This window comes from Sciurus vulgaris, assembly GCF_902686455.1.
Source record: "Sciurus vulgaris genome assembly, chromosome: 12".
Taxonomy (NCBI): Eukaryota; Metazoa; Chordata; class Mammalia; order Rodentia; family Sciuridae; genus Sciurus; species Sciurus vulgaris.
Genome location: NC_136473.1, coordinates 20,646,397 through 20,661,338, shown reverse-complemented (window position 1 = coordinate 20,661,338; position 14,942 = coordinate 20,646,397). Strand labels below are relative to the sequence as shown.

Sequence of the window (14,942 nt, the reverse complement as noted above, 5' to 3'; positions counted from 1 at the left end):
CTAGACACCCAAGTCTGCATGCTTGGTAATGCTGCATCTTCTGGCTGCTTATATTAGGAGTGGGAGTGTAGTGTTCAGGGTTTAGGGCTATCACTGACTGCTGGGGATGCTGAGTACCTTTTCCTTTCCCAGGGACTTCTTTATATAGCAGCACAGAGCTTGGTGGCTGTCTGTAACTGTAGGATCTGTGAATGCAGGCTCTCTGTGGGTGGCCTATGGCATAGAAGCCTCCACTCATGCTGATGTAGATCACCTGGGTACCATTTCATGACTGGAGTAGAGTGTCAGTTAGCCCACCCTTTTCTGAGTTCCTATGACTGATGACTGGTAGTTGTGAACTGCTGGGTGCCAGCTCGCCTCTGCTGGGTGCCAGCTCGCCTCTGCTGGGGCTTCTTTGGAGCATTGCACTTAGTGGCTGTCTGCAACTGTGGGGTCTGTAGGTGCAGGTTCTCTGTAGGCAGTCTGTGGCACACAAACCTCCTCCCTGTCTGCTGGGTTTTACTGGTCCCAGTGATATGCATAGGGTATCAGTTGGCCCATCTTCATCTTTGATGCTGGGGAGGTTATTGGGGAGCACTGGGTTGGGGTTAGCACTTCCAGGAGTGATTAGATATTGGGAAAGATCCTCCCCATTTCCCTGTCCACAGTGAGGGGAGAGGGTTTCGGTGACCTTCAGCTAGCTATGATTCCTCAGCAGGTTCCTTCTAGACAGATTATTAAGATAACACATTTCACAGGTATTTGTTACTATCTAAAGGTGGAGAGAAGCTGTATTGATTAAGTACAGTTAGGGATGCTGGCTAACAGTGACCTCTACAAAATGGCTGCCCTGCTGGGCATGGCTTCCAGCCCACGATTTGAGCTACACTACATGATCTCCTTCGCTGTCTTGGCTGCTTCTGTCCTGTTTTAACCTGGTCTGCTTTTCTCCCCACTCCTGTTAAGGAAGTAAGCTATGGGCTTTCCCCCTCACTCTTTCTTTCTTTGTTATCTTTCTCTCTGACCCCTCCCTGGTCAGCATTCAGAGTCAAGGAGTTCTGTCTTATTCTCCACTTCAGTAATCAAATTCTAAATCCCTCCAAGTCTCAAACAGCCCAGTATTTAGAGTATTACCTGTCACCTACATCTCTGGGCTGCTCTTCTTTTTCTGCTTCTTTTGGTCTGGGCTGTGGAGAAGTAGAGAGTTGTGGCCTGGATCTGCTCTGCAATCATCTTCTCTTCCCATGCCATACTTTTTCCCCCCTGGGAGATTGTGGTAGAGAAAAAAGAGAGTGTTGAGGGCATTTCCAATAGTATAAGCCATAGGCTCTATTCTGGGAGAGGAGAAAATGAGGGAGCGAAGACTTAAGAGGGTCAACAAGGCTGAAGGAAGGGGGAGTCAGTGGAGTGGTGACGTGGATGAAGTCATCACACAAGTGAATATCATGGCTTAATATTATATCAATACATGTCTACCAACAGATGTTTCAATCTACATGCAAATTAATACAGACAACTGTGATCAAATTTCTAACATTGAAAGAGTATGTATGCTTTTGTATAGGTGATGGAGAAAATGTGAGGGTTACCGAAAATGCTAAGAGCACTTTCCTTTTTCTTTAACTGCCCCTTTTCCTGTAGTTTTATAGAAATAGTTGAGTGTAATACAGGAAGAATGGGGAAGGTTAAGAACTTTACTTAGTCAAGAAACTTGGAATCTGGGGGCTGGGGAAGTAGCTCAGTTGGTAGAGTGCTTGCCTTGTAAGTACAAGGCCTGGATTTGATATCCAGCACCCCCCCAAAAAAAGAAAGCTGGGATCTGATCTTAGGTTATCTGTAAAATCTCTTTTACATAATCACTTAACCTCATTGATCATATTTCTTTAATTCATTGACTAATTAATTATTTCAACACTGTACCAGGTGCTAGGCATACAGTGATAGTATCAGATATCATTTATACCAATAATATCTGCTATCCTAAATGGCACATTTTATTTTTGTACATTAAAGTGTACTATATTTATATTCATGATGTACAAATACAGTAAGGATATCAGACGTTGATATTATTGACAATTATGTTAATAAGTGACCTCACTGACCATGTTATTTTACTTAATTAGTTAATTAATTAATGATCATTTTAGCACTCTGCCAGGTGCCAGGCATATGGTAATGATGTCAGCAGTACAGAGTGCTATTGGAATGCAAAGGTAGGGCATGAAGCTCAAGTGGATGGAGAGAGGTTGCATTTGAAGGAAATGATATCTAAGCTGAGACCTTTAAGATAAGTAGGTATTAGAATTTAGCGAAGAAGCCACAGGCAGAGGTGGGAGGGGTTGGTGTATATTAAGACCCTCAGGCAAGAATGAAATGACCTGATGGATCCAGAATAGCTGGATCATGTATGAGAGATAAGGAATCAAGAGATGAGGCTGAAAAATTAAGCAGTGGCCATATTTTAAAGGACCTGATAGGTTATATTAATAAACTTTCATCCTAAAAGCAATGAGAGAACCCATTATTAGGTATTACATAGAAAAGTGACATAAAATGTTATCACTTATAATGTATAGGATTTTCCCAGTGAATTAGATAAAGGGGAATGAAGGGAATGGGGGAGGGGAACAGGAAGGACAGTAGAATTAATCAAACATAACTTTCCTATTGTTATATTCGAATACACGACCTGGGTAACTCCGCATCATGTACAACCGCAAGAATGGGATTCTAAGTAGAATAAGTTATACTCTATGTGTGTATAATTTGCCAAAATACATTCTACTGTCACGTATAACTGAAAAGAACAAATTAAAAAAAAAACATTAAAAATTAAAAAGAGGAAATTGAATTTTATCATCTGTAAAGTTATTTCTGAAGTTCTTTGATTCATTATAATATCTGAATATAAATAAGTAAATCAAAATGATATGTGTCTCTTTAATCTGAAAAGATTTAATAGCAGTTAATATGAGGCCATATTAAATATAGAAATAAAGCTCTGCTTGCAAAGCATTATTAAGCTCATATTAATCTGTTTTCAAAGAAGAAATTAGATTTTTCTTTGTGAAGAACATTTGGTTACTCTTGTATATTTTCTATCACATCAGTAGATTATTAGATAATTTCCCAAGAGCTTATGTGCCATTTAATATATCCAAATACAAATGAAACTGTACTTTTTCTCTCCAGTGATTTAAACCTTTGAGATGTTTCCATTAATTGGAAAAACAATCATCTTTGATAACTTTCCTGATCCTTCTGATACATGGGAAATCACTGAAACTATTGGCAAAGGAACTTATGGGAAAGTTTTTAAAGTACTGAATAAGAAAAATGGCCAAAAAGCAGCAGTCAAAATTCTGGATCCAATTCACGTAAGTAAATTTGGGTTTTTCCCCCTAATTAACTTTAATCTTATCTGTTTTAAACATTTGAAAAGTCTCCAAGTAGCTATTCATCACAATGTCATCCTAAAACAGGTTACAATTTGAAAAAGTATGTGAAAGTTTACTTGTTTGATTTTCCTGATTTATGTGCTTCACCTATATAAGAAACTATAAGTACTTGATAAAGAACAATTGCATAAGCAAGTAAATGCCACTCTCAACAGCTCAGCAGTTAGTTTAATATTGTTTTGGATTTCAAAATCTTATAAAAAGTTGTGTCTAAAAGTAACCCCAAAACATCTTTTAACCAGAGCTTCTTTTCTTTCTGCATTCAATTAGGCTTCAGACAGAATTTCTTCCAAACCAAACTGAAGAGAATTTAAAAAGAAATTAAATATCTTTTAGAGAAGGGAAATAAATTTTCATATTTGCTTAAATATTTCAAGAGTAGAAATGGTGTTGGTCTGTAATCAGGGTGAGGTTTCTGATTCTGAGGAATTGAATTTCCTGTTTAGCCCTGCCATTCTGTGCTGTAAAATTCATCAACGAAGTCCCCTCGTTGTTTTGGGGGCAAAATAGCTGTGATAAGGAAAAAATACCGTCTTTTCCCTGTTGTGAATAGTGCGAGAAGATTGTAGAGGTTCTGTTTTCTGGAAATGAGAGCTGGAGGTTTTGGAGTATCTTTAGGCTGCCCAGAGTTACCTAGTTGTCCCATGGCACAGGTGAACCACAAGGAGCTTAGTAATCACATGCTTCTGAAACTTTTCTTGAGAACAGTTTCTCCAGTTAGGAGATTTGCACACATTGTGGGAGCAAGGCCTGATAGAAATGAGGAAAAAGTATGTGAGAAGAATGGAGTCCTGGGTCCTTGTCACAGCTCATTCGCTAACAGACCTATAACACTGCAAAAGGTCTCTGGTCCTTTATTTGTTTGTCCTAGGGTTTTGTTTTGGTTATTTTTGTTGTTGTTGTTTTGATAGTTTTTTTTTTCCTGCTAAGTCCATTATAACTGGATGCTTCCATATTATTTTAATCTGAGGAAAGGAAAAAGGAGTTTATTATTTTAAAGTAATAAATTAGACACCAGAAGAAAAATGTGGGAAGCACTATGCTCAGGCTTAAATGAACTATCTTCATATTTCTCTGTTGGTCATTTTTGCCATTAAAGAGTAAAGAGAGGCACAAGTTCTGTTGCATCGAAGTGACTTTACCTCTTTAGTTTCTCTGTCCTGTGCTGTCAGGGATTGGATTCTGGCAGCAAGATGTCTGGCCCCATAATTAATTTGTTTCTCTCTTTCCTTTTTGATTAGGAAGAATCAGTGGCTTATAATACATGCAAACTTTGTGATCATCATTTACTCCTGTATACTTACATACCTTTTAAATCATCTTTCTACTAGTTTAATGAAAAGTTAACTAACAACATTATTATACATTAAATGTTAATTACATTGTTCTTTTGTTGCTTTTTAAACATTTTTTTAGTTGTAGATGGACACAATATCTTTATTTTATTTATTTATTTTTATGTGGTGGAACCCAGTGCTTTACAAATGCTAGGCAAGCACTCTACCACTGAGCCACAACCCTCTTTTGCTGCTTTTATTCTTGTCACAGTACCTATATGTTTTCCTAAGAATTATTTACTCTTCATCCATCATGTCACAAGTCAAATAAAAAGATTTATAGCTGAAAGGTCATCATATTAAATACATTTAAATGCATTCATATATTGTATAAAAGTTGGATTTCTTTAAAATAAGGGAGTATTACTACTAGGTATATTTAATTAGTAATTTTCTTTGCAAGAAAACAATTGAATGGGCAGAACTGGAAGTTAGTGGGCTTAGAGTCCAGATCTGGACTTTACAATAACTGGCTGACTGACTTCTCTGAACTTGACTTTCTTCCTTAATTACAGCTCAGGTGTAAGTTTCTTTCTACTTCTACGATTCCATGATTCTGTAGTAAAACAACATAGGTGTTAAATGTCACTGGAAGAGCAATATTAGTGAGGTTTATTCCTATTTATTACTCTGAGGGTTGCTTCATGAATATGTGATTGGCTGTGTTGCATTAAGATAACAAACTGAACCTGGTGGGTTGGCACAAACCTATAATCCCAGTGTCTTGGGAGGCTGAGTGAGGCAGGAGGATCAAGAGTACAAAGCCAACCTCAGCAACTTAGTGAGACTTTGTCTCTAAATAAAATACAGAAAAGTGTTGGGGTTGGGGCTCAGTGGTTAAGCATCCCTAGGTTTAATCCCCATGCCAAAAAAAAAAAAAAAAAAAAAAAAAAGCAAACTGTTCTACTTCTGGCAAATGAACCTTTAGTTAGCTCACAATTATTTCCATCTTTTATAATTTAACTCTATTTCACTATTATGGAAACATAAGAATTTATTGCTTGTATGATTGGTCTTAAATAGCTCATTTTGGGGGGGTGGGGACTGGGGTTGTAGCTCAGTGGTAGAGTGCTTGCCTAGCATGTGTTAGGCACTGGGTTCGATCCTCAGCAACACATGAAAATAAATAGATAAAATAAAGATATTGTGTCCATCTACAACTAAAATATTTTTTAAAAATAGCTCATGTTATTTAAAATTTTTAAAATTTGTTTTAATGAGTTATACATGTAAATATCTTCTAAATATCCTAAATATCCCACATTGCAAAGAAACAAAATAAGCCCACTTTCTGTTCCTAAAAGTTTTTATTTCAAAGTAATGGTTTTGTCATGGTAACCTAGTGACTGATTAAATGAAACCACAACCACCCGGACTAGTCCTTCTACTACATTTAAAAGTAGGCTTTTATTTAATCCTTTTAAAATCAATTAAATTAATATAATTTGAGATGCATTTGATTAGCATAAAAGTCACAATCTTTCCTCTTAATGTAAGAGAAATTTCAACATACACTACTAAGCACAGTATAAACTATTATGATTTTTCATTAACAAAATTAAATTCTGTATCTGGTAGTTTAGTGTGTTTCTTTGACATTATTCATGTTTTTCTCACAGTTCTCTTCTTATCCTTTTTTGAAACTAGGATATTGATGAAGAGATTGAAGCGGAATATAATATTTTAAAATCACTTTCTGACCATCCTAATGTGGTCAAATTCTATGGGATTTATTTTAAGAAGGATAAAATAAATGGAGATAAGCTATGGCTGGTTCTTGAGGTAAGTGTTTCAGCATCACTAATGTGGGTGAGAATTCGAGGTGTGGTCTTGGAGTGACTTCATGTACACATAACATTGACACCATCAAATGCTTCAACTGCTTCTTCTTGTGTTCCTGACTGCTCATGTCCCCAGTTGAATGCTGTTCCCAGGTCTGGCCTTATCATCTTAAGTTACATATCAGGAAATTAAATGTCTACAGAGATTACTAAAGATTAAAAGGAAATGAGCCCACAATAAAAAGGTGAAGAAATCAATCTTATTTTCCTGCAGAAAAACAAGTGAAAAGGGATTTTGTTACAATATACATTGATTCATCTACATTTGTTCAGATAACATATGACTGAGTCTCTGTGTCAGATAGTAGGGCCTAAGAGAAAGTTAGTGTTAAGTGAGACTTCATTTGTCAAAAATAACTGAAATTTTCTTTTTCTGTCTTTATTGAATGCTAATGGCTTATACTACAGTATTTGCATTTATGGGAAAGTAAACTTACTGTCAGTGGTGTTGACATTGAATAAGACTTCCAAAATGTAATATAATATTTTCAACACCCTCGTCACCATCTGAATCTATGTATTGTATTATTTTATAAATTTTAAAAATCTTAAATACCATTCGTGCCCTTTAAAATTTGACTATGATTTCAAAATTATTTTATATTTCTGTAGTTTAAGGTAGCATATTTTTAGTGAAATCACATGTGAAACAAAGCTAAACTTACTCATCTAAATTTATTTATTCAAGTAATAGAACATAAATTATGAACTTAAACCACTTTGCCTTACATTAGTGGAGAATTTTAAAGATTTTATTTCTTGTTTGTGTATTTGAGATGTAATGCTGTGTAAACCCTTAATGTAGTCTTGAATAAAATTTTGTGTATCCTTTCAAAGCATTTTTAATAATGCATTTTTAATTTTTTTCCATGTAGACTAATGAACAGATTAGCATTTAAATAGACTCAGGTACTCGGGCTAATATAGGCCTAATTGGGCAAGGAAATAGGTATGAATCTTTGCCCAGAGCTTAAAAATATTGAATGAGATCAGTCATTGTCTTTTAGCCTATCAAATTCCTGTTTAGTTACATTGGCATTTCTCAGTATTAGCATTTGGAATTAGGTGAGAGTTGAATATTGAACTCAATCATAGTTGAATATTGTTTTGAGAGAGCAGAAAAGATTGATTAAAAAGGTTTTAGAACATTTTGTACAAGAAAAGTGGCATCCTGATACAGTGAATCAGTAGAGACTTAACATAAAGTCTTGGAACTTTGTCCTTACATTTTATTATCAGATGGAAATATCCTTACATGGCTTAAGAAAAAATGATAGATGTAGTTTAATAAGATGATATTTTAGAAATCTGATCTAGCTGAACTTAGGAAATGGGTGGGAGGGCATGAAAAAAGCAAGAAGTTGGCAAACTGTAAATAAGACCATTAATCTGCATATGTAAATTAGAGTAATTACATATACACATAAGTGGCTAGATGTACAATTACCTGATTTATAAACATGAATGGTGCAGGTGCTGTGTTAGAGGCACTTTCAGAAAACTGGCTTGTGGCATCAATAGTTTGTGCTACAAAATGACTGCTAATTATACCTCTTATCATAATAAAGCCCAAATAAATTATTTTGCATGAGTATATCCAAAAAGTGGTCAAAGAGGGGTTGGTGTTAGCCAGAGGGTCATGCTAACAACACTAGACTTCAAATGTGAATCTGCGTATGGAACCCAGTAGAGGGGGTGTATCAGAGCAGTGAATGACATCCCTCATTGTAAGCCTGGCATGTGCAGAAGGCTGTACCAGCCTACGCAAACTCCTGCACAGTGACTTTTCACCAAGAAAAATCATTTCACTTATATTTCAAACCAGAAGTGAAATCCTAGGAATAATGTTGTCCCAGACTTTTCTGGACAGTCTATTTTTAGTTGTGATTTCCAAAATGGTTTTTTAAAACTTTTGGATACAATTTTTCTCTTTCCTTTTTCCTTCATTTTGTTATCCTATAAATATTCAAGCATGACCAGCATACAAAATTCGGTTTAGGAATTATCCCCTTCTTAATTCTCTGTATGTTCATTTTTAGACTAAATATTGTCCAGGTTTAGTAAAGGAGTGTGAATTGCTGACCCTCCATCTACACATTTGAATGGAACTACCTAGTAAGAGAAGGGGTAGAAAGTTTTTTTTTTTTTTTAATTTTTTTAGATGATGATAGACCTTTATTTTATTCATGTATTTATTTGTGGCACAGAGAGTCAAACCCAATGCCTCACACATGCTTTAGGCAATTGCTCTACCACTGAGCCACAATCCCAGCCCAGACAGATTTTTTTGCTGTGTTTTCTCATTTGCTTTTTTACAGAGCATCTGTGGGGATTTTTATTGTTGCATAATATTTGAGATTTTTCTAATGATGGAGGCATAGAGTAAGAGCTCATTTTAGAGATCTCTTTAGCTTATTTAGAGCTCATTTTGAGATCTCTTATATTCCTTTCTGCCTATCGCCACCCTATTGACTGACCTGTTTAGTCAAATGTAGGTACCACTTCTGACTGGTACTTCCTTTACTTCCCAATGTCTACTCTTGGGGGTCCAGATCAAGAAAGGGGTTGGGGGAAGGCTGGGAAGATGAAGATTAAAGTAGGTGTCTGAACCAGGAGACCAAAAAGAGCCCAAATCGAGTTAAGTTACTCTGATAAAGGGAAGAAGAGGTTTAACTGTCATTATTCCCTTCCCGGTTGATAGAACAACCACATTTTAACTACGTAAGGAAATCCAGACTTCTCTCTCAGGAGCTATTTGGCTAGGTTGTCTTCCACCAGAATTCAGAGTTGGGACATCTTTCTGTTAAAAGACCCTTTCCCTCATAATCCAATCTTAGCTTTAATTGCTCCTTTCGCGGTGGTGATACAGAATGCATTCTATTATTCCTCTGAATTGGTCCTGATTTGTTCATTCTTAATAGTGACATTACTTTCTCTCATTGCTTCTCAATTATAGCAATTTTTCTCTTTGAAATTATATCCCTTTCAGAAGATCAAAGACTGGCAATTACAGGTGGTATCTGAAAGCACAAAAATTCAGTAATCAGAAAGCCTCTCAACCACACATTTTAGGACACCAAAGTGGTTTTCACAGACATAAATACTACTTTCGTAGGTCACGTGTTATTGATTATTCTGTTTTTTATGCTTACATCCATAATGTAATAGAAGGATTGTCCTGAGGAAAGGAAACATAAGATGTCAGAAAGATGAATTAGAACGAGTGAGTGGTTTCTGTTTGTTCAGCTGTTAACTCTTGAATGTTATGTACACAGAAGGGATAGAAAGCCATCACCATTTGCGAATGTGCGAAGGGTCAGGGGAAGCAGGCAGGAGTGGGAAGCTAGGCTTTTGCTTCCTCTGATTGCACACCATTGTTCCTTCCTGCCTTTGGCAGTTCACAATTGCAGTGGGGGAGCAGACTGACTGTGGGATTCTTTTCATGTTCTTAGGGCTGGAACGGCCATTCCCTGTTCTCATATAAAAGGCTATTATTTGCTGTGCTTACAACAGAATAGACAGCCAATTAACTAGAGTCATTTCATTTTAGGTTTCGTTAAAGCAAAATATGAGGAAAAGGTCTAAATATGCTTCTTTATACTCTTTATCCTAGAATATAATACATATTTACATATATGTACATTTATATGTATATGTATGTATAATATAAACTCTTATGTGTCTTTCTGCCCTAGCAGTACTCCAGAACTGCAAAAGAATCTACTTCTCTGAATAGAAGTGCAAGTTTATGGTGTTACTTCAAGGGGAAAAGATGTGGGGATGACCAGAGAAGTCTTGCTATTTAAAAAAGTAATAGGTTTTTATTGTACTCATTAAAGTATTTCTTATGATGTTATTGTCTCTTACTATAGATTTCTTGTTGCTAGTATTACCTATGTGTGATGGTGATTTAAAAAACATTTTAGGGTGAGGAAACTGTTCTGTATTTTGACTTAATGGTTACATGTTATATAAACTTACCAAGATATGCCCAATTGCATGTCATATTTTATGTCAAAGTAACTATGAAATAATGCTTCTAGCTTACACATCAGAAGAGTGATGTGAAATTTTTTCACATTGCAAAAGTATACATTAGAAAATGTCTGTAAGGTGAATGGTTCCTGCTTTCACGAATATTTCATCAGAATTTTATTGGACTCTAGAATTAGTTACTTTCGTGTATTTTATTGAACTTAAATCAAACATGCTACACATTGAAGAGGTACCTTTCATATCATACGAAGAGTTGACCTTCTTTATTTTGAATGTGTGTTTCACACATTTGCATTTGAATGTGTTTGATCTGTGAAATAAGCTCACAGAATTTAAATTCAGTCATTTATCTGTTCCATAATAGTGATCTCTTACTTTGAACTAGTCATTTTGATACATCATAGGTGCTTAATAAGGGACAAGATAAATTCCATCATCAATCTAGTAGTTGGGAAAGAATTTAAAAATAAAACAAATTAAGTCATTGTATATTTGTGTTAGTGCTATGGGATCTTAAATGGATATGTTAACAGAGAATAAAAGACAAGACTTAATGAATAGTGGTCAAGGAAGGCCTATCATTTTAATCTGGTGCGAGAAAACAAAAAAAAAGGAGGGCTGGTCTTAGTGCCTTTATTCTTTGACGTACCCTCCAGAGTACTCTGATGGTAAGAATTTGACCTCACCTTGAACCCACTGAATTAAAAACTCCAAGAATGGAGGCTTGAAATGTATTTAAAAAAACAAAAAACATGTACTAATGTGATTCTTATCAAAGGGAAGTATGTAAAACACTACCAGGTCCTCACATTTCAGTATACCTATAAATATTCGGGTGCATCTGCTTCTGGTGATGATAATGTGGGCATTGACATGCTATTGTCCCTATAAACCTGGACAAAACTGGACAGAAACAACATTTTCAAACACTGGAAAAGACAGTTTAGGAGTGTGACATATAGAAAAGGAGACAGATGAGGTGGGCACAGTAATCGCCTCCTCTTCATTATTGGAGGCAATTTCCAGACCCCAGGCCCCAGGAGGATATTCCCAAGGAGATCAGAGCAGTCCTGCTGAACTGAAAAATTGCAAGGGCCCAGTTGGCTGGAATTTTCAGAGAAGAGGGCATTATGCAGAAAAAAGGTTTGTAGAAATCTACACATAGGTCATCTGTTTAATCTAAATGAAGATATGAAAGTCCTTGAAATCTAAGGTGGATATGTGTAGAGCTTGATTTCAGGCATTGTGTAAAGTATAATAACCACAGCAAAAGTTACTCGAGGGCTGTGATCCACGCAGTCAGTGGAGTTTTTGCAGGGTTGAGATATGTTTGAGTTTTGACCAGCCAAACTGGGGAAACTTCATTGAGTACCTTGAGGCCCTTAGTAGACAACCTGGACGGTTTGTCTGTTAGAAGAAGGACTAAAAATGTGAGTTTCTTGAAAGGTTCAGGTTGATCCATAACTGCCTGCCAGAACAAAATTCAACAGGCATTAATGGAAGACAGGAAAATTCAGACATTCCATAATATGACATTACCCAAGTCCAGCTCCAATATTAAATTCCCAGACCTGTGAAGAAGCAGGAAGATGTGAACCAACCTCAGATAAAAATTTGGTCAATAAAAAAAGACCCAGAAAAAAACAGATATTGGAATGAGCAGATTAGGACTTTAAAACAGTTATAAATATGCTCAAGTATTTAAAGGAAGACGTTCACATAATGTTGAAAAAAGTGAAAAGTATAAAATAGAACTGAAGGTAATTTCTAGAACACAAAATATAATATATATGTGAAGAAAACAATAATTAAATTTAATAGCAGATTAGACAAGTAGGAGAAAAGATTATAGACTTGAAGACAGGAACATCAGAGCTGTCCAAACTGAAACAAAGTTATATAAAACTGGATGGAGGATGGAGGGGTGGAGGGGACCCTCTGTGACCCCTGAGACAGTAAATGTGTAATTGCTGTCTTAGAATGGTGGAGGGTGGGAGGTGAAGGATACAAGATTTAAATAAATAATGGGCAAGTTTGTCTAAATATGAAGAACACTAAAAATGCTACTGCAGATGTCAGAAGCTCAAACAATCTCCCAAAGAGACAAAAAAATCACTAAGACATGTCATAATCAAAATGCTAAAAAGTAATAATGAGAAGTATAAGGAACACAAAAAGACATTATTAAGTAATGTAGGGGTCATAGATAAAAGTGACCACTGATTTATAATCAATGGTATTACAATGACATCTTTGAAGTACTGAAAATAAAATGCTCTCAACTTGGAATTCTTTATCTGGTGAAAATATTATTCATCAATGAAACCAAAATCAGGACAGAAATTTTTATTGAGTGAAAAAAATTTTACCACCAGAAACCTGCTCTATAAAAATGTCCAAAGAGAGCTGGGGTTGTGGCTCAGTGGTAAAGTGCTTGCCTAGCATCTGTGAGGCGCTGGGTTTGATTCTCAGCACCATAAATATATAAATAAATGTCCATCAACAACTAAAAAAATATTTTAAGAACATATCAAAGAGCATTTTTCGGGCTAAATGAAAATGATTCCTGACTTAAGGAAGAAATAGAGAATAGCATCAGTGGGAAGCATAAGGATAAATTCAAAATGTTTTATTTATTTATTTATTTTTTTGTCTCTTAAAATATTAGAACTAAGATATATGACAATTATAGCAAAGGTACAGAAGATGTAAATTGGAAATATACATTTTCCAGTGTCTTATGTTAGATGTGAAGTGACACAATTATTAGTTTAGATTGTGGCAAGTTCAAGGTGCATATTATAAGCCCTAATACAATGGATAAAAAATAAAGTGAGGTATAGTGAATAAGCTAGTAGAGGACAAAATTGAGCACTAAAAATATTCAGACAGAAAGAAAAGTAGGAAGATAGGAACAAAGACTAGATAAGCAAATAGTAAATAGCAAGATGGTAGACTTAAACCCAATCATTTATAATTAGATTTATAACACGGTAGAAATTGCCAGACTCAATGAAAAATAAGTATGAACATGCTTTAAATTTACAGACATGGATAGATAAATTGAAATTAAAAAAATGGGAAAAGATATACCATGGAAACATTAAGAAAACTGGAGTGACTATTTTAATTTAAGACAAAGTAACTTCCAGACAAACAGTAGTCAGAAACAAAGGACACGTCATAATAACAAGCAGGTAAATTCATCAAGAGGATACAACACCCCAAAGTTTGTGCCTATTTAATAACAAAGTTTTAAAATATGTAAGGCAAAAACTGACAGAACAAAAAAAAAAAAAAAGAGAGAGAGAGAGAAATATTCACAATATTAAATGGTGTGATAGTTAACTTTTTCTTTCTGTAACCAAATACCTGAAATGAATAACTTATGGAGGAAGGGTTTACTTGGGTTCCTGGTTTCAGTGATTTCAGTCCATGATCAGCTAACTGGTTCCATCACTTTGGTCCTGAGATGAGGCAGAACGCTATGGCAGAAGAATGGTGGAGGAGGAAAGCTGCTCAGTTCATGGCAGCCAGGAAGCAGAAAGGGGGACCAGAGCTAGGGACAAGAAAAACCCTTTCAGAACAGGGATCTCCCAGGGACCTACTCCTCTACTCATGCCCCACTTCGTATAATTTCCACCCCCCCACACACACACCATTGTCCATTCACCTATTCTAATGGGTTAAACATGAAGTGTCCCTCAAAGGCTTATGTATGAAAGAACCCGACAATGTTCAGAGGTGAAATGAGTAGATAATGAGAACTGCAACCTCATTGGTGGACTGATGTGCATTAATTGGGTGTAACTGTTGGCAGGTAGGGTGTAGCTGAAGGAAGTAGCTCATGGGAGGAGTGCTTTTGGTGAGTGGAGCTCTTTCTCTGCTTCCTGGTTGTGATGTCCTGAGCTGTTTTGCTCTGACGTGCCCTTGCTTCATGATCTGCTGCTCACCTCAGGGCCATTGCTGTGGAGTCTGCCAGCCATGGACTGAACCTCTGAAACCAGAAACCAAAATAAACTTTCCCTCTTCTAAATTGTTTTATCAATGCGTTGTTTCACTAGTGAGATAGGGCCCTTATGACCAATTGTTTCCCAAATGTCTTCTTCCTGACATTTGCTGCACTTGGGACCAAGCCTTCAACAGGTGAGACTTTGGGAAACGTTCCAGATTGAAGCCATAACAAATGGCAATTTTGAAATTGTTTCCTTAATAATTTAATAACAATTTCCTTTACTCTTTAATAATTTAAAGAGTAAGTAGAAAGGTACTAGAAATACAGAAGGCTTGAATATTCTAGACCTTAAAACAAGTCTGCTAAGGTGGGT

At 36.0% G+C, this 14,942-nt stretch overlaps 1 protein-coding gene across 1 annotated transcript in view; it reads left to right on the top strand.

Annotated features, from left to right (window-relative positions):
• Positions 1 to 14,942, top strand: part of MYO3A (myosin IIIA) — a 224,368-nt gene that overhangs the window by 25,052 nt on the left and 184,374 nt on the right. Inside the window, 2 exon segments of the mRNA XM_079107812.1 lie at positions 3,175 to 3,359; positions 6,425 to 6,559. Coding sequence (XP_078963938.1) covers positions 3,192 to 3,359; positions 6,425 to 6,559 — 303 coding nt within the window. The 5' untranslated portion in view covers positions 3,175 to 3,191.